The following is a 24,148-nucleotide window of genomic DNA, read 5'->3' as shown; positions in this document are numbered from 1 at the left end:
CTTTCTCACATGACACCAGTACAATGAGAAAGATGACAGGTGAATATAACTTAAAGAAGCACGGTTTTATCCCCTTTGGTCACATCCCACTGCAGATATATATTACGTAAGATAACCTATTGGTTGGCTGAATTATATATGTATCCAAATATTAAAACCATGCATAAAACGAGAGAGGACAGTCCCCAGCCCCGAGCCAGGACTGTGTGTCTGGGCTCTGCTCGTGACCAATCCATTCTCCTCGGGTCGGCTTCTCTCGTCTGGTAGAGCACTATTCACACCTCTAAAACGAAGTCGAACTGATTTTGCCTCAGTGGAAAGAAGGGAGTGGAGGAGAGAGGGATAAGAAGGAGAGAGAGATGGAAGAGAGAGGGATGATAGAAGGAGAGAAAGATGGATGGAGCTGAGAGGGTTAGAGGGAGAGAGGGAGGATGGAGAGGGAGAGATGGAGGAGAGAAATAGGGATGGAGGAAAGAGGGATCGGGGAGGGAGGAGAGAGGGATAGAGGGAGGGAGGAGAGAGGGATAGAGGGAGGGAGGAGAGAGGGATCGGGGAGGGAGGAGAGAGGGATAGAGGGATTGAGGAGAGAGGGATAGAGGGAGGGAGGAGAGAGGGATCGGGGAGGGAGGGAGAGAGGGATAGAGAAGAGAGGGATCGGGGAGGGAGGGAGGAGAGAAAGAGTGACTGGGTGCATGCCAAGCCCTGTTGGCTTTCTAAGGGTGATGTCATTGCTGACCATGAGCCTGACTGGAGGGCAGCTGGGTTATGGAGGGTGTACACACACACACACCCTAACACGCGTGCACTGTAGAAACCCTTCCCCTCGAGGCCGTGATTATGTGCTGCACTTACTGTACACGCACTTTACGTACATTACTTGGGATAATAGCGTCTGCTAAATGAATAGGCCCTACGATAATAGTATACATAACTACTAATAATAGTCATTAATAATGTAATTTATTGACAGTAGTCCTCATTACACCCACAGACCCCAGCACACGCGTTGGTAATAATGCTACGGTGTTTGTCTCATATCAAGCCATCATAAAAAGAGAGAGAGTTGCATGTGTTCAAGTGGATCATTTAGAGACGCTGGTTGATATCAATTATGGCACTCAGTCAAACGGGGGCGACGGTGCTATAGAATATCTCTCACAATCGACCGAGATGGAAAGCCGCCCCATCAGTCATGGCGCGTGTTGTTGATGTTGCCCCCAACACAGACCTCGAGCTAAACTGTTTTGTTTGTGGCTCGTGGAGGAGGGGACAAAAGACGACGCGTCGCCGTGACAACCTGTCTCGGCGTTGACAAGAGATCGTCGTCCTCTCTCCATCAATCTGTGGTTGCCGGCAGGAATTTACAAACTCGCCGAAGCAATCATGTATATTTTTCTCTCGTTTTGTCCGCCCACGCCTACAATCCTCTCTCTGAGTTAGCCAGGTTAGACACAGAATCCTTCATTGGGAGGATGACTATAAGTGAGAGAAGGTTGCAAGCATATATTTTCAGCAACTTCTAGGGCCTTCTTCAGACTTTGGAAAGCTGGAAGAAAATAAGTTAGGAGGTGAAATTGCGCGGTGATGTAATGCTAGAAAAAGTGTTTGTCTGTTTGAGAGAGTGAGAAAGAGTTAGAAAGCTATAAAGAGCAAGGGAGACAGGGAGAGAGAAAAGCGGAAAGAAAAAGAGAAGAGAAAGAGAAACAGGAGGGAAAGAGGAGGGGAGAGAGGTAAAGAGAGAAAGAGGGAGAGAACACCTAGTTGGAGCAAGAAGGAAAGAGAGGAGAGAGGGCAACTTTCTCACCGTTGGCTTGTGTTTGTGTGAGTCTGAGTGTGTCATTCTGAAGCTAAGTTTGCCAAAGGGTGCCATTAAAACCCAATCAGGGCTCACCAGGACACGGAATGGCTCCAGTGTTTGCTTGGGCAGCCAGTGGCTGGGAGTGCGCCTCTCAGTCATGGAAATATACCTCATTACAGCAGCCCAACTCGTACAATACCACCAGCCCAGAGAATGGACCCTAACAGGAAATGACATGCACATGAAGCATGGTAGAGACAGGAAATGGTAATCTGGGGGATAAAACAACTCGTTTACCGAGGGTAAGACTACTGTATTGATGCAGTAGCCTCTGATGTCATCGACTACAGATGTGTTCAGGGTCTGTTCTAATGGAACCACTTCGCCCTCTAGTGTTCAGCAAAATACAACACCACAATTTTGGTTTAATTTTTCAGAGACGCATACTACCCCTACATTGTCACTATCCTAGAGTAATATGTAGCTTTACCTTCGAAAAACCTCAAGGTTTAGTTGATGTTTTGTGGTTATCTCTCTGTCAATGTGTATGGTCAGAGCTATAGAGGGCTTGGTTCCAAACAGCACAGCACAACTGCTTCAGGAAAGCTTTGCTATGTTATAAGACAGAAACACACTGGAGAAATGTGAAACTGTGGAGAAATTTAGCAAGATGAGAAGTACAAGGCAACCGCTTAAACGTGTGTGTGTGTGTGTGTGTGTGTGTGAGAGAAAAAACCCCACACTGGAACAGATGTGTCTGAAAACGGTCGACTCGCAGCACTGCAAGATGGTGTTTAGCGACTGTTTCATTAAAGAGAAACAGCTTGTTTGGACTTGTTCACTGACACTCTGGAAACAGAACATGATGCTGTCGTTTGCATCTGTTCCCCAGCCGAGTACATGCTTCATCAGATAACACACACACACACACGTTTTGAAGGGAAAAGTCTTAAGCATTGTCAGTGAGCCGCTGGTAAAAGCAGCTGGTTTTGTATGAACAACTTGAGTTGCAGAAGCTCTTAACCTTGTAAATTTATCTTGGCTGACACACACACAGACGTGTGCCACACACACACACACACCTACTTTATCTTTTGGTAGTAGAAAGAACCCTTGTGGAGTCTTTGTGGAGGGGGGCAGGGGAGGGGGCAGGGGAGGGGGCAGTGGAGGGGGCAGGTAGTGTTCCTCACTGGCACGGTCGTGTTTTCCATGGTGTTGCTAGGGGACGCGGGGACCAGAGCGGTAACCGGGGGCTGTTGCCGTGGCGGCAGACATACCTGCTCTGTCTGACTGAGTAGTCTAGGACAGGTATCAAAGGGCTGGCAGTCAGCAACACACACACACACACAGTCAGCCACACACACACAGTCAGCAACACACACACAGTCAGCAACACACACACAGACAGACACACACACAGTCAGCCACACACACACACACACAGTCAGCAACACACACACAGACAGACACACACACAGTCAGCCACACACACAGTCAGCAACACACAGACACACACACAGACACACACACAGTCAGCCACACACACACCAACACACACACACAGTCAGCCACACACACACACACACACACACACACAGTCAGCAACACACACACAGACACACACACAGTCAGCCACACACACACCAACACACACACACACACAGTCAGCCACACACACACAGACAGCAACACCCTCATAGACGAACACATAATCAGCAACACAAATCCACACACATTTAACAACCTCAGTTTGAAATTCCATAAAAATGTGAAAAAGCTTGTTTTATAAGAATGAATACTGAAACTCTTTAATTAAATCTTTTGTACATAATACACAGGGAGGTCAGACTGACCCCTTCAAAAAGAAAGAACTTTGATCGTCGTCCTTTTCATAACCACTTACATCATATCTTCATTTTGAGCAAGATGGAGTTGATGATACTTGTGTGTGAATGCATGTGTGTGTGTGTGTGTGTGTGTGTGTATGTAGTTTTTTTTCATTAAGATCTGTATATGTTTATTGTATGCACTTTCTCGCCACAGTAAATTCCGTGTTCTGAAAACTTACAAGATGTGAAGCTCTGTGTGGAGCGCTCTATGACCTCCACCCTGCCCCATCTCTCTCAAGAGGAGGAAAGACAACTTCCTTTCCTTTCCCCTTCTCTAGCCCTCATCCTGTCCTAGTTTTCCTCTTCCAAAGATGACTTCACAGCCTCTATTGTACAGTTCATAGTCCTCTCAGTAAGGAAAATCTGTATTTTCGGGGGGGGGGGGGGGGGTCAGTGAGCTGAAACAATCTCCGCTTTTATAACACAGGATTCGCCCGCTTGAATTGTGAAATTAAACTTAATGTCCTCCTTGTTTTTTTCGGTTCACCAGTCCCCTCTGTCACCCATACCTCCTCCATAAAGTCTTTAAAAAGGTTAAAAACAGGGGCCGATGTTGTTAGTGTTACATGCTGTACCCTTGTTATCGTCATACTGTACGTGTTAGCTTCATAATCAGATAGCGATAGCATCATTGTTAGCGTCATAATCAAGTAGCGATAACTGAATACACATAACTTATAGTGAAGGCATAGATGCTGATAAAGTGCATACAGAACTGTTGGCAGCAGGGAGGTTTCCAACCCTCCGCTTCCACTCAGTCCCCCTATGGCTTACGGTTCCATCTTTGGATCGGTTCCGGACGGTCAACTACACACGATGCTTGAATCTCTCTCCGTCTCGTCGGAGAACCGCTGTTAACGTTTGACAAAAACCCAACACCAGCTTGGGTCGGCAACCTCCAGTTCCCCAGCAGAACTTGACTCAGAGTCTCCCTCCCACTCAGCTGCCGGGGTGCAGTTCCTCCTCCAGGCCTGCGTGGGGCGGCGTTGCGCGCGGAGCGTTACTTCTCGTCCACCACGGACACGTCCTCTGGGATCTTCTCCTGGGAGTCGCTGAGTCCGGACAGCTTGTCCAGGTCCTCCATGTCGTTGAAGCGCTCGGCGACACACTGGGCGGTCAGACGAGCCTCGGGATCGTGATCCCAGCACTCGTCAATGGTGGAGCACACCACCTGGATCCCCTGCAGGGGGAGCAGGGGAGCACACACACACACATGGTCAACAATACAGATACACACACACACACACACACATGGGCAACAATACAGATACACACACACACACGGTCAACAATACATATACACACACACATACACACACACACGGTCAACAATACAGATACACACACATGGTCAACAATACATATACACACACACACACACGGTCAACAATACATATACACACACATGGTCAACAATACATATACACACACACACACACACATGGTCAACAATACAGATACACACACACACACGGTCAACAATACATATACACACACATGGTCAACAATACATACACACACACACACACACACATGGTCAACAATACAGATACACACACACACACACACACGGTCAACAATACAGATACACACACACACACACCCACATGGGCAACAATACAGATACACACACACACACGGTCAACAATACATATACACACACACACACACACACACACGGGCAACAATACAGATACACACACACACACACACACACATGGGCAACAATACAGATACACACACACACACGGTCAACAATACATATACACACACATGGTCAACAATACATATACACACACACACACACACATGGTCAACAATACATATACACACACACACACACACACGGTCAACAATACATATACACACACACACACACACACACACACACACACACGGTCAACAATACATATACACACACATGGTCAACAATACATATACACACACACACACACGGTCAACAATACATATACACACACACACACACACACACGGTCAACAATACATACACACACACACACACACACACACACATGGTCAACAATACAGATACACACACACACACACACACATGGTCAACAATACAGATACACACACACACACACACACACACACACATGGTCAACAATACAGATACACACACACACACACACATGGTCAACAATACAGATACACACACACACACACACACGGTCAACAATACAGATACACACCCACAGTCAACAACACAGACACACAGACACACACACACACTCTCTCTCACAGACACACACTCAGACATATGTACTCAGACAAACTGCCAGACGGTTTCAGGGGGAAACTATGCCCGTCTGTCTGTAAACATTCCTCTGAGGATGTCTGCATGAGCACCTGTGGTTAGGCGGTTTGGGTGTGTGAGTGTGTGCGCGTGTGGGAGTGTGTGTTAGAGGAGAGGATGTGTGTGTGGTAATGTATTTTTGTGGAGTTGGTTTGACGTGAGCAAGTTGTCTTAAGGTTTGTGGCTGTGTTTGAGTATGTGCATGTTTGTTATGTTTGTGTGTGAGTGGGTGAGTGAGTGAGAGATAGAGAGAGAGAAATGAAATGTGCGTGTGTGGTAATGTATTTTTTTGGGAGGAGTTGTTTGTGTGTGTGTTTTTTTTATTTTTTATATCCGTCGGTGGGTTTGTCTGTGTTTACATGTGTGTGCGTGTGTGTACATGTGTGTGTGTGTACATGTGTGTGTTTGTAGGTACATGTGTGTGTGTGTGTGTACGTGTGTGTGTGTACATGTGTGTGTGTGTGTGTGTACGTGTGTGTGTGTGTACATGTGTGTGCGTGTGTGTGTGCGTGTGTGTAGGTACCGGGTGGTTGGTCCAGCTGCTGGGGACTTCAGGACGTCCTCGGTCTCGGAGCACGCTGTCCTTCATGCTCTCAACACAGGGGTGGTCCCTCACCTTCCCAAACGGCGGCTCGTACTCCTTCACCTCTGCACACACACACACACACACACACACGTTAAGAACTGTGTAAACGTCTGTTCTCCACCACCTCTAGGAGCAATGTGACCATGGCAACACGTGCACCGACAATCTAAACTGAACAAATAAAATAAACTGAACAAGTGGGAGTCCCCCATTTAGAGCAGTTTTCAGTTTCCACCCTGAAATCAAATGAAACTGCTGGTTGTATCTTTATAGAGCAGTGGAACACAGATGTCAGAACAGTTGAGTCCGCTTCGTGGTCTGGGGCTGGGGGGGAGAGGCCCAAAGAGAAACATTCAATATTATTACATTTATCGGTGTGAATGTACTTAAAACAACTCACCAACTCACAGTTGGGCAAACTGTCAACCATCTTGTGAAAGCGCCTCTAAAACTGTCTAAAAACCTCCAAGTTTCTCTAAAGGCAGAGAGATCTGGCCTGGATGACTCAGCCGGGGCGACAGGTTTACTGCCAGTTCATCTCCACATTGATCGGATCAGGCTGGGTATGAAAATGAATCTAAACTTTGAAGCGTCGAGTTCTCAGATGGAGCAAACGGAGCCCTCAGAGACACGAGGAGAGGACGGAATGAAACGACCAGATCCAGATCCTGTGATTACGATTGGGTATGCGAGTTAGCTCTGTTTTGCAAAAACATTCCTGTACACTGACAGTGACCAGTTGCCTGGGCCAGCACGGATCCTTACTGCCCAGGAGACACAGACGGGGTCCGAGCGAGTCGAGGGGGTTCCACCGTGAATACATGCACTTGTGTACTTGTGTACTGACTTTGGCATGGATTTGAGTTCAATTCATGTCACCAAGGATAAAATCAGATAGAGAATGCCAACATATACTAAGATATTGGAAGATGAACCTAGTCAAAATGTACTAAAACTTTAGTACTTTTCTTTTGATTCACTACCCCTTTGACACGGTGGAATCTGTTGGTGTTCTAGAACAGTCAGCGGAGAAGCTGCACACATTGGAGCAGCAGCTGACTTCAAACTGGCTCAAACTTCCTGTTTTTGGCAACCTGATTTCCCTTGTTGCAGAGTTCCAGCAAAAATACACACACCCATTGGTCAATGTGATCCAGTTTCCTCCCTTTGACAGTCACGGGCAACCCCATAGAGCTTTGAGCAAGGCAGATATGATTTCATAAACAACTGTCCGATCTTGTTGATTCCAAAACAATGGATCCCAAAATATGCCGGATGAGTAGTTAACTCCACTTATGGGCACTAAGCGGTCCAAACACACACACACACACACGTGTCGTCCCACAATCAAAGGGATGGTCAGTATTGGTTTGGAGGGATCATGGGTCTTCACTCGCTAACCCCACATTAAAGTCAGAAATGGCACAGGCACTAAATCACAAAGAAGGCAGTGGTTTGGACAAAATACAACAACACAGACAGGGATATATTTAGAGATTCAACGTCCTTACAAAAACAAAACAAAACCCCAGTGAAAGCAGAAGCAATCCAATCTGACACACAGAACACAATAACCTGATTAAACTTGACTGATGTTTCAGGAGGTCACTGTTTGAGTTTTTTATAACAAACAGACATTAGACACCACGTGACACTTCCTTCCTGTCCTCTCTCTGGCTTCCTGTCCTGTCCTCTCTCTGGCTTCCTGTCCTGTCCTCTCTCTGGCTTCCTGTCCTGTCCTCTCTCTGGCTTCCTGTCCTGTCCTCTCTCTGGCTTCCTGTCCTGTCCTCTCTCTGGCTTCCTGTCCTGTCCTCTCTCTGGCTTCCTGTCCTGTCCTCTCTCTGGCTTCCTGTCCTGTCCTCTCTCTGGCTTCCTGTCCTGTCCTCTCTCTGGCTTCCTGTCCTGTCCTCTCTCTGGCTTCCTGTCCTGTCCTCTCTCTGGCTTCCTGTCCTGTCCTCTCTCTGGCTTCCTGTCCTGTCCTCTCTCTGGCTTCCTGTCCTGTCCTCTCTCTGGCTTCCTGTCCTGTCCTCTCTCTGGCTTCCTGTCCTGTCCTCTCTCTGGCTTCCTGTCATTGACGGGGGGGCCTGACGATAGTATGAAAGCGTATCTGAGTCGGAAACTCCTCGTCGCTGAGAAGACGATTCAAGACCCTCCTTTGAAGCTTTGAAAAGCTTCAGAAATTAGACTCTGAGACTATCGGGTTTTGGCAGCCTGAGTATTTTCCAAACAATCCCGACTTCATGTGGTTTACAGACCCTCTCATACTAAAGGAAGGGTGTAGCTCTGTGGTTAGAGCACTTGACTGCAGACCAAAATGTCACAGGTTCAAATCCCTCCATTGTAGCGTGCATGGCTTGGGATAAAATGATAAAAATCTGCAACTAGAACACATCATTATTATTGTTATTCTAACCATCCTGGCTCAGTTAGTCTCTCCAGAGAGCGGGCTTGGTTTGGCCCTGGGTTCTCTTTCAGGGGATGGGGACAGCGAGGGAGTTTTGGGAGGAGAAGGAACGTGGTTAAGCTGCCCCTCCAAGTCTTTCCACACGAGTCAATCAGGAGGAAGGTGAGTATTCATCCATCCACAGGGACGAGCTACGCTCTCTGAGCAGCGCTGTTTGGTGGGAGGCATGTTATGTCACACCTATATTTTCACGTTTGTCTGTATTCTGTGATAAGTCAGTAAATGTCAGAGCCCATACTTCTTTACTTTCATTTGAGTGAAAAAGTGTTGTGAGCTCCTACCAGTCTTTTACAATATATCTTCTACAGATGCAGTGAAGGATGTGTGTACCTTTGCAGACAGACATGTACACAGACAGACAGACAGACAGACAGACAGACAGACAGACAGGCAGACAGACAGGCAGGCAGGCAGGCAGGCAGGCAGGCAGGCAGGCAGGCAGGCAGGCAGGCAGGCAGGCAGGCAGGCAGGCAGGCAGGCAGGCAGGCAGGCAGGCAGGCAGGCAGGCAGGCAGGCAGGCAGGCAGGCAGGCAGGCAGGCAGGCAGGCAGGCAGGCAGGCAGGCAGGCAGGCAGGCAGGCAGGCAGGCAGGCAGGCAGGCAGGCAGGCAGGCAGGCAGGCAGGCAGGCAGGCAGGCAGGCAGGCAGGCAGGCAGGCAGGCAGGCAGGCAGGCAGGCAGGCAGGCAGGCAGGCAGGCAGGCAGGCAGGCAGGCAGGCAGGCAGGCAGGCAGGCAGGCAGGCAGGCAGGCAGGCAGGCAGGCAGGCAGGCAGGCAGGCAGGCAGGCAGGCAGGCAGGCAGGCAGGCAGGCAGGCAGGCAGGCAGGCAGGCAGGCAGGCAGGCAGGCAGGCAGGCAGGCAGGCAGGCAGGCAGGCAGGCAGGCAGGCAGGCAGGCAGGCAGGCAGGCAGGCAGGCAGGCAGGCAGGCAGGCAGGCAGGCAGGCAGGCAGGCAGGCAGGCAGGCAGGCAGGCAGGCAGGCAGGCAGGCAGGCAGGCAGGCAGGCAGGCAGGCAGGCAGGCAGGCAGGCAGGCAGGCAGGCAGGCAGGCAGGCAGGCAGGCAGGCAGGCAGGCAGGCAGACATGTACACAGACAGACAGACAGACAGAGACAGACATGTACACAGACAGACAGACAGACAGACAGACAGGCAGGCAGGCAGGCAGGCAGGCAGGCAGGCAGGCAGGCAGGCAGGCAGGCAGGCAGGCAGGCAGACATGTACACAGACAGACAGACAGACAGAGACAGACATGTACACAGACAGACAGATAGACAGGCAGACAGACAGGCGGTGGAATGAAGCTGAGGTTCGAACTGACATCTGGAGAGCAGCTGCTCTGCCCTGCTCTACTACCCAGAATCCCTCATGGGAGAGAAGGTATTTTCCCGGCAGAGAGATGGTCAACACCCTTCTCCCCTCCCTTCTCCCCTCCCTTCTCCCCTCCCTTCTACCCTTCCTTCTCCCCTCCCTTCTCCCCCCCCCCCACCCTTCCCTCCCTCCCTTTTCTTTCCACCCTCAGTCCTCTATTCTTCCTTCAATTCAATTCAATTCTAAAAACTTTATTTATCCCAGAGGGGCAATTTCCTTACTCTTCCTTTCCCCTCTCTCACACACGTCTACCTTCCCTCCTTCACTACTACCTTCCCTAACTCCTCTCTTCTCCTCTAACTCCCTCTTCTCTCTCTCTCTCTCTCTCTCTCTCTCCCCCTCTCTCCTTATCATATGACGGTTGGTTGGAATGCTGTTGGGAATGTGTCCGCTTGTGTCGTGTGTGGGTGTGTGAGAGAGATGAAGGTGGGGGGAGTTTTATGGTGTCATAAGTATCATTCCAAGCTACAACGACAGCCTGGGAACCTCAGAGCAGGTATTGACAAGACTGACAGGTGAGAGATGTGTGTGTGTGTGTGTGTGGGGGAGAGTGCCCTGTCTGTGTGTGAGAGAACACATTGCGTTTCAATGGCGCCACTGTCACAGACAGAGACGTAACCTGACAATCTCTCGGAGCATCTTTCCCCCCGGGGAGGAACATCTTAACATACTGGCAGAGAGAGAGGCCAGGTTCTCCTGCTCTCTCCTCCAGAAAGACCTGTCCCTCCTGCTCCCTCCTGCCCCCTCCTGTCCCCTCCTGCCCCCTCCTGCTCCCTCCTGCCCCCTCCTGCCCCCTCCTGCCCCCTCCTGCCCCCTCCTGCTCCCTCCTGCCCCCTCCTGCTCCCTCCTGCCCCCTCCTGCCCCCTCCTGCTCTCTCCTGCCCTCTCCTGCCCTCTTCTGCCCCCTCCTGCTCCCTCCTGCCCCCTCCTGCCCTCTTCTGCCCCCTCCTGCCCCCTCCTGCTCTCTCCTGCTCCCTCCTGCTCCCTCCTGCTCCCTCCTGCTCCCTCCTGCTCTCTCCTGCTCCCTCCTGCTCTCTCCTGCCCTATCCTGCTCCCTCCTGCTCTCTCCTGCCCTATCCTGCCCCCTCCTGCTCTCCTGCTCCCTCCTGCCCCCTCCTGCTCTCCTGCCCCCTCCTGCTCCCTCGTGCTCCCTCCCGAGGCGACGGGTCCAGGGGAGGGAGGGAAGAAGAGGGGAGAGGGGAAGGGATAGATGAGGGACGGAGGAAGGAGGAGGGAGAGGAGGGAAGTGAGAAAGCAGACTAAAGCAAAACACATGGATTATCTCAGTTTCTCCTCCCCAACTCCTATCCTGCCGTAAATCCACTCTGTCCTGGCCTCTCCCTGTCTGCCTGCTGAATGTCCTGTCTGTCTTTCAGTCTGCAGAGAGACCTGGGGGAGGTGGGGGGAAGAGGAGGGGGAGTGGGGGGGAGAGGAGGGGGAGAGGAGGGGGAGTGGGGGGGGGAGAGGAGGGGGAGCGGGGGGGAGAGGAGGGGGAGCGGGGGGGGAGAGGAGGGGGAGCGGGGGGGAGAGGAGGGGGAGCGGGGGTAATTTCCTAGTGCAGGAGAGACCTGGGGGGGAGGTGGGAAACAAAAACAGAGAAACATAAAAGGAGAGAGACAGAGAGAGAGAGAGAGAGAGAGAGAGAGAGAGAGAGAGAGAGAGAGAGAGAGAGAGAGAGAGAGAGAGAGACAGAGGGAGAATCAAAGAGAAACACGGACAGAGATATAAAGAGAGAGACATGGGGAGAGAAAGACAGTGTAGTGACTCCTGTGTAGTCAGGGGGTCTGGGTGTCTGACACGCCTGCTAGGCACGTGTGTCATCCCTCCAGACCAGACGACTGCTATAGGAGGAACTGGAACAGCCACACACTTACAACCATTACAGAAGGAATCTGCATGACAGACCTGCCTTATTAATACCTGAACGGAAACCTTCCCTCACTTAGTCTGGGAGCACTTCTACCATAAAGCAGTACTTCTACCATAAAGCAGCACTTCTACCATAAAGCAGCACTTTTACATACCCCTGCCAGAACATCTATTTGTCTTTAGTATTAAGGTCCAGCTTCTCTGGGCAGTTTTCTTGCTCCTGTCTAAACCTCAAATCAATAATCTACACCAGGGAACAGTAAATGAGTCCTAACCCTACATGAAACACAATTCTATTCGATTCTTATGAGCAATCTACAGCATCTAACATAAATGTAGAATTATGAACGATGACAACATTATGAATAATGACCTCATTCATGCTCCCAACTCCTTCCAAGTCTCACATCTACAAACCTCCTATGTCTCTCTGACCTAAAGATCATCCAATCACAGGTTTCTGCTCAGCGCAAAACAGGAAATTGACTATTTTCATTAGGGAGGTGTACCAGCAGGGCATACATACACAAACACACACACACCTCATCGCCCCCCACTCTTCCTCCTCACCCTGCCCTGCTGTTCCTTCAGAGCCAAGGCTTCACCCCCAGCCATAGGTTCAAGGGGGAGGAGAATTGAAAACAGGAAGTGGCATCGACAGCCCTCAATCACCACAGTGGCACAATGGAAACAAAGATGGGGGGGGGGGGGGAAGGGGGGCATAGAGTACACCTCTGAGACGGGGGGGAGTTTTAAACAAACACCCGGGTGTCACATGACGCGACTTAGCGCTTGGTGCGGACAGGGGAATCAGACGTATCTATTATGGGCTGGCATCCTGGCCTTGTGAGGTCGAACCACAAACAGGACAAATGGCATGGTAGGTTAGCAAAGGGAGCCTTGGGACGGCCCCGCAATGGACGGTGTGTGCGTGCGCGTGAGAAACCTTTCTGTTAAAGTGCTGACGTCCGTTCCCACAGAGGGAAAAGGAACAAAATCCACGTGATCACTCAAGCTAATCCTGCTGAGCCGTCACAGAGAGAGGGAGAGAGAGGGAGAGAGACAGAGAGAGCGAGAGAGCGAGAGAGAGAGAGAGAGAGAGAGAGAGAGAGAGAGAGAGATAGAGGGAGAGGAGAAGATTTGAGAAAGAGGAGCTCGGGTCTAACAGCAGGAGGTGCTGCAGGTGGGCTAGCAGGCTGTGGGACTGACAGGCTGTGGGACTGACAGGCTGTGGGACTGACAGGCTGTGGGACTGACAGGCTGTGGGACTGACAGGCTGTGGGACTGACCTCCGATGGCGTCACACCGGGACGTGATCTCCCAGAGCACCAGGGCCATGGAGTACACGTCCGTCTGCTTGAAGGACTCGATGTTCTCCAGGTTGATCCTGGACTCCAGCACCTCAGGGGCCATGTACCTGGCTGTGCCCACCTGACCAGAGGAACACACGTTAGCTACACGCACACACGTGGACACGCACACACACAGATATATACCATAGTTTTACCGGACTATAAGGTGCACCGTTATATAAGCCGCTAAATTGAATGATGTGTACATATATAAGCTGCACTGGACTATAAACTGCAGGTGTTTTAATGTTTAATTAACATATGTTATTAGCTGTCGGGAAAGAGATGGCTGCTTGAGGAAGCTCCCATGTATTAACCGTTAGCTGTAAAAATCCATAGATTAGCCGCACCGTTATATAAGCCGCAGGGTCAAAAAATGCGACAAAAGGCGCGGTTTACAGTCCGAAAATTCCGGTACAAACACACATAGATAGATACATGTCTAACTCACACACACACACAGTGTGGTGTTTACAGTATGAAGACCTGACTGTAGAGTCAGGGAGGCAGTGTATAACACTCTAATCTCCATAATGACTCACTCCCATAACAGACTGTTAACGACCCGGGCCTGTTAGAGCAACACAATAACAGCTCCATTCATTAGGACCCAATCAAACTCATTAGTCTGATGGCTCTAATAAAACAAGAGACTAACAAGACTTTGTCCTTCATCAACATTATTAATCAGTGCCCCCAGCTCGAAGCGAGGAGACAGCCAGACAGAGAGATCTCTCTCCTGGCCACAGAAACACAGCTGAACCCTGGAGGGAACACTTCAGTGGAGATTACTGAGTCTGAAAGATGTAGAGGGGGTGAGGGAGAGGAGAGTGGGGGGCGAGCGGAGAGGAGGTGAAGGAGAGGAGAGATGAGAGAGGAGCGAGGGAGAGGGGAGAGGAGGATGACAGGATAAACGACCAAGGCCACGATCCAGCAGAGAAGGGAATGAGGGGATGAGAGACGGAGGGATGAGCTTCACACCTGTCCGCTGTTGGCCAGCTCATCCACGGACAAGGAGTTGTCCAGCCTCAGCCCCAGGCCGAAGTCACAGAGGCAGCACGTCAGGTCGTTCTTCACCAGGATGTTGGAGCTCTTGATGTCCCGGTGGACGATGGGCACCTTGTATCGTCCGCAGGGGGTGTGGTCGCTGTGGAGGTGGGCCACACCCTGAGCCAGGGACTCGCCCAGCACCCACAGGTCCTCCCAGGTGATGATGTGGTTTGTGAGGTACTCCTGGCAGAGGGGGGGGGGGGTGGGGGGGGCAGGGGGGGGGATCAATATCAAACTCACCCTTGGACGACCACCACAGGTTGTCACGGTGACCATGTTCACTGTCACTATGACCTGTCTGTTACTATAAAGAAACGTGAAAGACATCTTAACCAAAGACATTTACCAGATGTGTGTTAGCGTATCATTGTGATGTTTTGTGAGTGTGAACACACAGTATGCTAATGCTTTTTCTGATAATGTTATATTTTGCCAAAATGATGCTAAAGTCACAATTATGGTTTTATGCGTGCGAACATGTGATTTGCTCATGAATTTTTTTACACGCTAACGACACGCTATCGCATGTCAATTCACGCTACAGGTCGTCCACAGCGGGGCCAAGTAACTACCTTACCACGTCTCATAAACAGCGACCCCAGACGCATCACACACCTGTAGGTTGCCACGGGGATGGAACGCAGTGATCAGCCAATACTGTCGCTCCACCTTCCTCTCCTCCGCCGTCAGGAAGTGCAGGACGTTCTCGTGACGGAGGTCGGCGTCGGAGAAGATGTCCTTCTCGTTCTTCCAGGAGGCGTACTCCTCGTCCGGGAAGATCTTCACGGCCACCGTCTCAAAGGCCTGCTCCGCGGCGGAGGCACCCTGCTTCAGCTTGGCCTTGTACACCTCGGCGAAGCGGCCCTTCCCCACCTGGCCGTCCAGCTGGATGGGCAGCAACTCCGTGTTGTGGTTGAGGTTGTTGGCCAGCGTGGAGCTGGACTCAGAGCCCTCCTCGCTCATGATGATGGCCTGGCCGTCGCTGAAGTCCCGCTGCGGGGACTTCTTGCGCTTGGCGCCGGAGTGGCGCTGGCTGTACACGCGGTACCAGTAGAAGAAGGAGATGACGAGGACCGCCAGCAGGAGGAGGGGTCCCAGACTCACCAGGATCACTGAGCCCACCTGGGAGGCTGGGGACAAGAGACATGGTACTTAAGTGCAAAGAGAGAGAGAGAGAGAGAGAGAGCAAGAGAGAGAGAGAGAAAACCCTTAAAACAAGTTTCTTAAGTGCGGAGAGAGATGCAGGACATCAAAAGGCGTACAAACAGCCCATGGAACAAGCAGCATGAGATGAGAAGGTTTCAGATCCTCCAGATCTGATGCTCTCTGCTCACGCGTTGTCCCCTAGGTCGGAACACCACACGCAAGAGAACACACAAGCCCCCAGTGTTCCCTACGCGAACCCCGAGACCAGCACAGTGAGATCAATAAGAGCAGCGTCCTGACAGCATCCTGCAAAGGTCAGAGCAAGGCTCCTCTACGCCAAGACGACCGGGCTACTTGACACCTCCCTGAGGAATGTCACCAAGGCTGGAGGAGCTAAAGTTAGTCCTGGTTCCTGAACAACAGCGTGCTTCAACCCGGCCAACCGCACATTGTATCTCCTTATAGACGCAGGCTGGTCGTCGTATCTGGAGGGCGTGGCGTGGTTTGGGGCCCGGCCACTCTGCCGGGGGAACCTGATGACTGTTTATCCATGTGTTGCGTTTAGGATCCTATTTTCGGGAAGCTTAATGGGAGACGTGGAACATCGTAAAAGAATAAAGAGAGCTGGATGGACACCAAGGAGTTATTTACAAGTCGTCCGGTTGCTCTGCGCGCCGTGTAATAACACTGGAGGGCAATACGAAGAGGAGGGGGGAGGAGGAGGGAGGGGGGAGGAGGGGGGAGGGGGAGAGAAAAAGGGGTCAACAGCAAAGGCCTGTCAAGCTCTCGCTCTCATTTTTGCAGTCAGACAGGAAACCACAAGTCTGACATCCTCAACATGGCCCCTGCCTGTTTGTGTTGGTTTACACAGAGAGAGAGCGAGCGAGAAAGAGCCAGACAGAGAGAGAAAGAGGGAGAGAGAGGGATGGAGGGAGGACAGAGAGAGAGGGAGGAGATACAGAGAGAGGGAGGGAGCGAGCGAGAAATACAGACACACATCCAGACCGAGACTGAATTTTTTTTCAAAATTCTTGGAAAAAAGTGAGAGAAATCAGGAGAGTTCCTGGCTTGAATCTGCACATGGTCGGCAGTAACATAGCAACCATGAGGCCTGTCTGAACGCCTGTGTGCTCCCTGCTCTGCCCTGCTCTGCCCTGCTCTGCCCTGCTCTGCCCTGCTCTGCCCTGCTCTGCCCTGCTCTGCCCTGCTCTGCTCTGCCCTGCTCTGCCCTGCTCTGCCCTGCTCTGCTTTAATCTACCCTACTTTACTCTAGTCTCCTCTCGTCTACTCTAGCCTGCTGTACTCTCCTCTTGTCAGGTAGTCTGTGGAGAACATTCATGTGTGTGAAGTCATCCATCCATGCTCCCTGGCTGGGAGCACATTTCTTTTCCGTGACGTCATTCCGCCTTCGCAGATGCTTTCAATTTGGCCCCTGTCAACAGGCAGCCAGGTCTGAAATGTGTCTCAGCGCCTGCACGCGGTAGTCAAAACACATGCGGCTACACAGCCAAGACGGAAACTGGATTCTGCCTGACAACCTGTTAGCTATCTTGTATTGGGAGAGTGTACACGGCGATCACACATGTTACTGTTCAGACACTGAGCAGTTAACTAGAAATTGCGCAAACATTCCTGGCGACGTGTTCTGAACATGAGACACAAATTTATGGTTTCCACAGTTGTTGTTTTCCAGGCCGTGTTACATGACCGGAAGAGTAGCCTACAAGTTTGTGTTGGAGATCTGTGTCTCGAGATAGCATTACATAGCATGAAGCAACGTAGCACAGCATAGCATTACAGAACACAGCATAGCATAACATAACGTAGCATAACAGAACACAACACAGGAATTAGCATAGCATGCCGTAACAACAACACAATAATCCTAAACACAACGCTGCCTGGACAAGGTCGTCCCAATGACGCATCGTGACAACACAACACTTACTGTGCGTGAAGACGACACTGTCATTGCACTCGTCAATGCTGCAGGAACAGATAAAGAAGATTGAGCCCATGACTTTCTTCTCCCTCATCTCACAGCGGCTGCTGTTGTAGTCGTCCAGGATCAGGCCGTGCAGGCGCTGCGCCGGGTTGTGGCACACGGTGTCCATTGTCATGTTGTCGTCTGTCTTCCTCCTGGGAGAAGCCTCAGACGTTAGCTCCACTGCCGTCCGGTAACACCGGGAGTAACTTTCAAGTCACGCACATGCAGTATGATTCACGCTGCCCAAACTAACAGCGTCTAACACCAACAGTTAAGTTGTTGAGTTGTGTTGGTGTGATGTGCCTGTTGGTGTCGGTGTAGGGCGCTGCCCTAACCCCAATGTCAGTTATCAGTCCAAACGATCTAAACCCAACCGTGGAATGTAGTACAACAGTAGTTGTGTGTTTGTTGGGGCAGTGTGAAATGGCCTTTAGAGAAACCACGGATGAAAACCCAATCATGCACCGAGACGGACTACACTACCCAGCATGCAACCGAACCCTCCTCCACCTCGGCCGACTCGAACCCCCGAGCATCGCCATGACTACTCACCAGATGCTGACACAGACCTCGTCGCGGTGCTCACAGATGGCGCTCCTGTCACAGTCGCTGGTGCAGGTCCCTGTGCCTGCGCAGCTGGTGGACCGCACGTCGCAGAACCTACACAGCCTGGACCACCGGAGGAGGCCTGGCATAGCCTCTGAGTGGGCCAGGAGGGGGGACGACGACACAGGGGAGAGGAGAGGAGGGATGGGGGGGAGACAAGGAAGGGAGGAGAGAGGGGGAGATGAGAGCGATCCAAGAGAGAGGAGGGAAGAGGAAGGAAACAGGAAGGAGGGAGGAGAGAGGGCAAACCAGACAGGGAGATAAGATTATTTCAGTCTGGTTTTAGTGGTTCCCTATTTCGCCCCACTCAAAGTTGTCTCGTCTTCATACTGACTCCCACCTCAAATCACCCTCCTAAAGGTTATGATGTAGATGTCTAGAACAGATATCACACTTCAGATATCACACTTCACAGACAAAACAACGTCACAGGCAGGAATTACTATTTGAAAATACAAATACTGTGCTTGATTTGTGCTTGAGTGACTGTACTGTCATATGGAGCCTCAACTACCAAAGAAGATTTTTCCAAAACCTGACCCGTCTCACACAATACTTTACTTTACACTCCAAAGATATGGTCGACTGAACTAGTTAAACAATAGCAAGATATTCCAGTTACGGGTTTCTCATTAATGGAACTTCTGATAATCCTGACACTGCAATGAAATGTGGAAAATGGAACAAACGCTAATGATCTACACAAGCTACAGTAAGATTTAGATAGTTTTACTATCGCTAAACATAGCCAACTCCTTCTAAAACAACATTACGTCGATGACTCATCCACCAGATAGAAGCCCGACAGGCTTATTTCTCTCAAATAAATGAAGCACTCAGGTATAAAAGTCGTCAATTAAAAATCTCACAAAAACCATTTCTGAAATGTTCTTTGACATATCTTGTGTGAAGAGTGATTTAAGAGAGGCTTTGCGGCGGTTGCGTTCGTGTTCAAACACATGACTTGTGTGATGAGGGCCCCCTTGTGTGATGTAGATAGCCATCAACACAGACAACAGGCATGAACTAACAAACGACAAGAACATCAATATATCTTTCACCTGAGCGATCACTAACTTGTTAAATTGATGAGCTGTGCCTTGCCGGTTCGCTTTGTGAATACCAAAAAGGACCTAATGGATATTGATAGCATTAGACAGCAAGGAGACCAGCGTACGTGTATGTGTATGTGTCTACCACGTGCAGCTTGTGCAGCCACGGAAACACGTGGGCGTGTGTGTGTGTGTGTGTGGTTTTCTATTGTTGAGTTGCAAGTGGATTCAAATAAACAGGATCCTAAAAGAAAAAAAGAGGATGTAAAGAGATTTCGTCTAATTCTGCTGAATTCAGTCAGTCACTTAGGGATCAATTCACTCACTTAAGCCTCTGCCAAGACTTAAAGGACAGCGAGAGAGAGAGAAAGAGAGAGAGACAGAGAGAGAGAGGGACAGAGGGGGAGAGAGAGAGAGAGAGAGAGGGAGAGAGATATAGAGAGAGTAAAAGCAATTAAGAAGAGAGATTCAGAGAGAAAAGGAGGGAGAGACAGAGGAAGCGACAGATGGAAAGTGAAAGAGAGAGTGGAGAGAGCGACAGAGGAAGAGAGAATGAAAGCCAGTATGTAGGAGGACAGAGAAGACAACTGCCAGATCACTTCATGGGTTTTAGGTGACGTAAAGCCCACTCCTGGAACGCCATTAACAACCTTAAGACGAGGAGGAGGAGGAGAAAGACAGGAGGAAAATACGGAGGGAGGAAAATCAGCTTACGCTGTCACAGTCTTATAAGTACGCGAGGCTCGTCTGCATTACGGTGTAGGAATCTGTGTGTGTGTCTCATGACACAACAACAGAAGTGAAAGTAGCTCACCGTCTTCATATTCACAGCCCAGCCCAACTATTTTCTTCGGGGAGATATCTATTTATCTAGCAGAGTTGGGTTGAGCCAAGGGAGATTGGAGATCTGGGCCCCTTTGGGTTGGTTCTACCAGCAGGGGGTGCCATGTCTGATAGGGCAACTTAGTCTGATCGTTTGACCCACTGTGTCAAAATAATCCGCTCTGGGGTCTAACCACGCAGGCCGGGGTCAGCTGGGAACCAATGAGCTTTCAGCTCCGACACCCCACCCCACCTCACAGAGAATGTTTCTTCACGCCAGGAGTTTAGGACTGAGAGAGAGGGGGAAGGAGAGAAGAGAGAGAGGGGGAAGGAGAGAGGGGGAAGGAGAGAGAGGGGGAAGGAGAGAGGGGGAAGGAGAGAAGGGGAAGGAGAGAGAGGGGGAAGGAGAAAGGGGGGGAAGGAGAGAGGGGGAAGGAGAGAGGGGGGGAAGGAGAGAGGGGGAAGGAGAGAGAGGGGGAAGGAGAGAGAGGGGGAAGGAGAGAGAGGGGGAAGGAGAGAGAGGGGGAAGGCAAGAGAGGGGGAAGGAGAGGGGGGGGAAGGAGAGAGGGGGGAAGGAGAGAGGGGGAGAGGGGGAAGGAGAAAGGGGGGGAAGGAGAGAGGGGGAAGGAGAGAGAGGGGGAAGGAGAGAGAGGGGGAAGGAGAGAGAGGGGGAAGGCAAGAGAGGGGGAAGGAGAGAGAGGGGGAAGGAGAGAGGGGGGAAGGAGAGGGGGGGAAGGAGAGAGAGGGGGAAGGAGAGAGGGGGGAAGGAGAGGGGGGGGAAGGAGAGAGAGGGGGAAGGAGAGGGAGAGAAACGGATCTCCTTCGTGCAAGAAGTTTAGGTCTGACTCAGAGAGAGAGAAATCAAGACGAGCAGAGAGAGAGATTAAGAGAGAGAGGGAAAGGCAGAGAGAGAGAGAGAGATAGATAGAGAACTCCTTCAGCTGTGCTCCCTTAAACAGGGACAAAAAGCCCTCTGTAGCCCAGCCTGGGCTGGTCTTCAAGGAGGGCTGGGCCTCAGCCACCGGCCAGAGCTAGCAAACAGCTGGAGAACTGAGGTCCACTTCCACAAGGCATGCGCTGCTCAACGCAGAGCTCTCGCCTTCAGGATATTGCAGACGGATATTGTATACGCTCTCTGGCTTTGGTCTCCCAGAAGCCCGAAGGCTAAATCTCAAACAAATAAAGACATTAAGCTTAACTACTCCACCAGACTTGAGCTTAAAAATTGCAATTTCTGAATTTGTCCCGAGGCTGTTACTGCGTTGGGTGCTTTTGAAGAGAACAGCTGAAGGTTGAATGTAGCTAAGAGCAGACACGGTTTAAAGGGCCTGGCGGCATTGCGGTGGATAGAGGAGCAGTCGGGGTAATTATATCATTAGACAAACTTTTCTCAAAGAGTATGTCATTTAGACCCAGGGAGGCGTGAGGCGGTAGGGATGGATGCTGGTAATTGTCACCCAGGGCCAGATTTAATTGAAGAGGAGGAGAAGAGAAGATTAGACGAAGTCAGAGCTGTTTGGAGCCATGGGGACTGAGTTGGCGACAGGGACAAAGAGCAGGAGATTAAAGTCTCCAAGTCTACCCCAAGACGATTAAAGAGCAACATCTTCCCATTGTCGTCGCACATTCAAAACTTGAGTGAAACTTTCTTAAAACCGTCGTGGAGGACGTTGATTGCAACAGGTGGAACTTCTGCTAAAACTGAACTATCTGAAACTATCACGTGGATACTTGTTACAGAAGGAAGTCAAGTAGATAGACAAATAACGTTTATAAGTCACCACGTGTCAGCGCATATCCATATTAGCTTATGCCTTACTTTTGCCTGTGTGAATGTGTCAGCGGCTTACAGGGCGTAGAGTTAAATAAAAGTTCACTCCGGGTCCAGAAAATGGAAAAATATCGACTGACTTGCTTGCTTTAATAAGCATAGCAGTAACGGCAATAGGCTAGCAAGAATCCGCCGCGTATGTTTTCGTATTTTCTTCAGCTTAACAAGAACGGCGTGAAGTCAAAATGACTAGTCTCCTTCTCTTATCGCTGGCCACCTGCTGCCTACGACAAATGAATGACTTTAAGAATTGATTATGCTTCGGAGGAGGATAAGACACATTTCAAAGTTAGAAGCGTCAGAAACCCACCCTAAGGGAGTTAATAAACCACTTTATTGCTTTCAATTAACGCGCAACCGCTCGCTTCGTTAAGCACATTATAAAGTTTTACTCACCAGTCTGCTCTAAAACAATACTACCAAAGAGTATCGTTCCACACCAGAAAGCAGAAAACCGAAGTAGCTCCATTTAGAAACGGCCCATACACTTCTCTTCTTTTCATTAAATACCCAATACCTAACCAACTACAAATATCCAGTCTTTATTTTTCGACGCTCCTGAAAAGTTCTCAAGTCCGCCTGTTGCTCTCCCTCGACCCTTCTGCGTCTCTCTTCTCTGCCCCCGGTGAAAAGTAAACAGACGGGGCTGAACTTGCCATATATGACTCACAGAGTGCACATAGCATGAAACAGGAAATCTTTCGAGAAGGCAGAGCGGTTCCTGCAGTTCTGAAAAGCTGGTTCGCAGCAGTGCAGCTTGAAACATGTCATTACAAGATCTTAGCATACTGTAGCAAGACACAGCTTGAAATGACATGCTTCAAATATAGACACAGCCCAGTATGGCTTTAGAAGAAGAGAAGACAAGTCAAGATTATTTTCCAATCTTCACATAATATCTGCAGTCTACAGTTAAAGACATAACCTCCAACGAAATATTTGAGGAGAAATATGAATATGAATTTTTTTAATTCTGATTCTGAAAAAAAGTTGCCGTTCTGAGAAAAGTTCTGTTCTGATAAAAAAAAAGCATGGTCAAATGTTTTCTTTCGTCAAAGTTTTCTTATGTTCATTGTTCATTGTTAGTTACAGGGTTGTACAGTTCAAATCAAATGAAACAACATTTTCATTTTATTCATTTAGCAGACACTTTTATCCAAACCAACATACAAACAGTCCATTAAGAAAATGCAGCGGAAAATCAAGGGTCACCAATTTACAGTTCTAACAGTATGGTCAGAGATGAAGAACAGTCTGTAATTTCCAGGCGCGGTGCAAAGTAACCACATCTCAGCTACTTGGCACGGCAAACATTAATACCATATTAGCAACTTCAAACTTATCCCTGAGCACAGGAGTTCACATACAACATGCAGAGGAAGGGCAAGTTCACACGTCTCTCAGGAAGACTTGTGCTGCTAAGTGCTGCCTTCACTGCCCTCTGGCCGAGGGAAGAGCAATTAGTCTACTAAACAGTTCTCTGATTGTGATTTTAGTCGGCTTTCATACAAGACAGAACATCGCTTTGCACTTGCCCTTATTTACATGAACATGACAGAACCGTCATTTATCACAGGCAGCATTAATAGGTGATGAGTGTTTCCAAACGTCTATTGGTGTAGTTTTTATAGCTGACACTCAGGGGTTAAGTCGACTGGAACACCGTAAATCAGCTCTCAATTACCATGGGTGAGCCAGCATGTGTTTTTGCTCTGCATACTCCAGTCGTGATGTCAGACTGGGAGCGTAACCTCTGACCCCAGACGCTGTAACTCTCCACGCATGACGTCACAACAAGACGTGGTGTGTGCCTGGGCGTGTGTGTCTGTGTGTGTGTCTGTGTGTGTGTGTGGGGGGGTCATATATAACTGTTCCTTTGCTGGGATTCAGACGTGTGTTTTTGTTACATATTTCTTATTTAATGTGTTGTGTTTTCATCTGCTGTCAACCCCCCCCCCCCTCCCAGCTGCCCCTCTTTTTCTTCTTCAAAACATCCTGAGGTGGGAGGTAGGTGGTG

At 50.0% G+C, this 24,148-nt stretch overlaps 1 protein-coding gene across 1 annotated transcript; it reads right to left on the bottom strand.

The window, feature by feature from the left end:
- Window positions 1–3,576: 3,576 nt before the first annotated feature.
- Window positions 3,577–22,765, bottom strand: LOC146295760 (TGF-beta receptor type-2-like). Its single transcript, XM_084696897.1, has 8 exons — window positions 22,528–22,765; window positions 18,373–18,520; window positions 17,782–17,972; window positions 15,303–15,817; window positions 14,619–14,870; window positions 13,575–13,716; window positions 6,528–6,652; window positions 3,577–4,867 (listed from the first exon to the last, which is right to left on the bottom strand). Exons 1-8 carry the CDS (start codon window positions 22,598–22,600, stop codon window positions 4,688–4,690), a joined length of 1,626 nt encoding a protein of 541 aa, XP_084553023.1. The 5' UTR covers window positions 22,601–22,765; the 3' UTR covers window positions 3,577–4,687.
- Window positions 22,766–24,148: the final 1,383 nt, after the last annotated feature.

This window comes from Hypomesus nipponensis, chromosome 4 (genome assembly GCF_054491055.1).
Source record: "Hypomesus nipponensis isolate SF chromosome 4, ASM5449105v1, whole genome shotgun sequence".
NCBI lineage: Eukaryota > Metazoa > Chordata > Actinopteri > Osmeriformes > Osmeridae > Hypomesus > Hypomesus nipponensis.
Note: the sequence above shows the minus strand (reverse complement) of the source record. Positions and strands in the feature narration are given on the sequence as shown.

Coding starts and splice junctions, on each gene's coding strand:
- LOC146295760 (XM_084696897.1), bottom strand. CDS start 22,600: ATGGAGCTACTTCGGTTTTCTGCTTTCTGGTGTGGAACGATACTCTTT. Junction 13,717..14,618: donor AGCTGGCCAACAGCGGACAG/GTGTGAAGCTCA, acceptor TCCTCTGGTCAG/GTGGGCACAGCCAGGTACAT. Junction 6,653..13,574: donor CCGGTGTGACGCCATCGGAG/GTCAGTCCCACA, acceptor GTGTGTGTGCAG/AGGTGAAGGAGTACGAGCCG.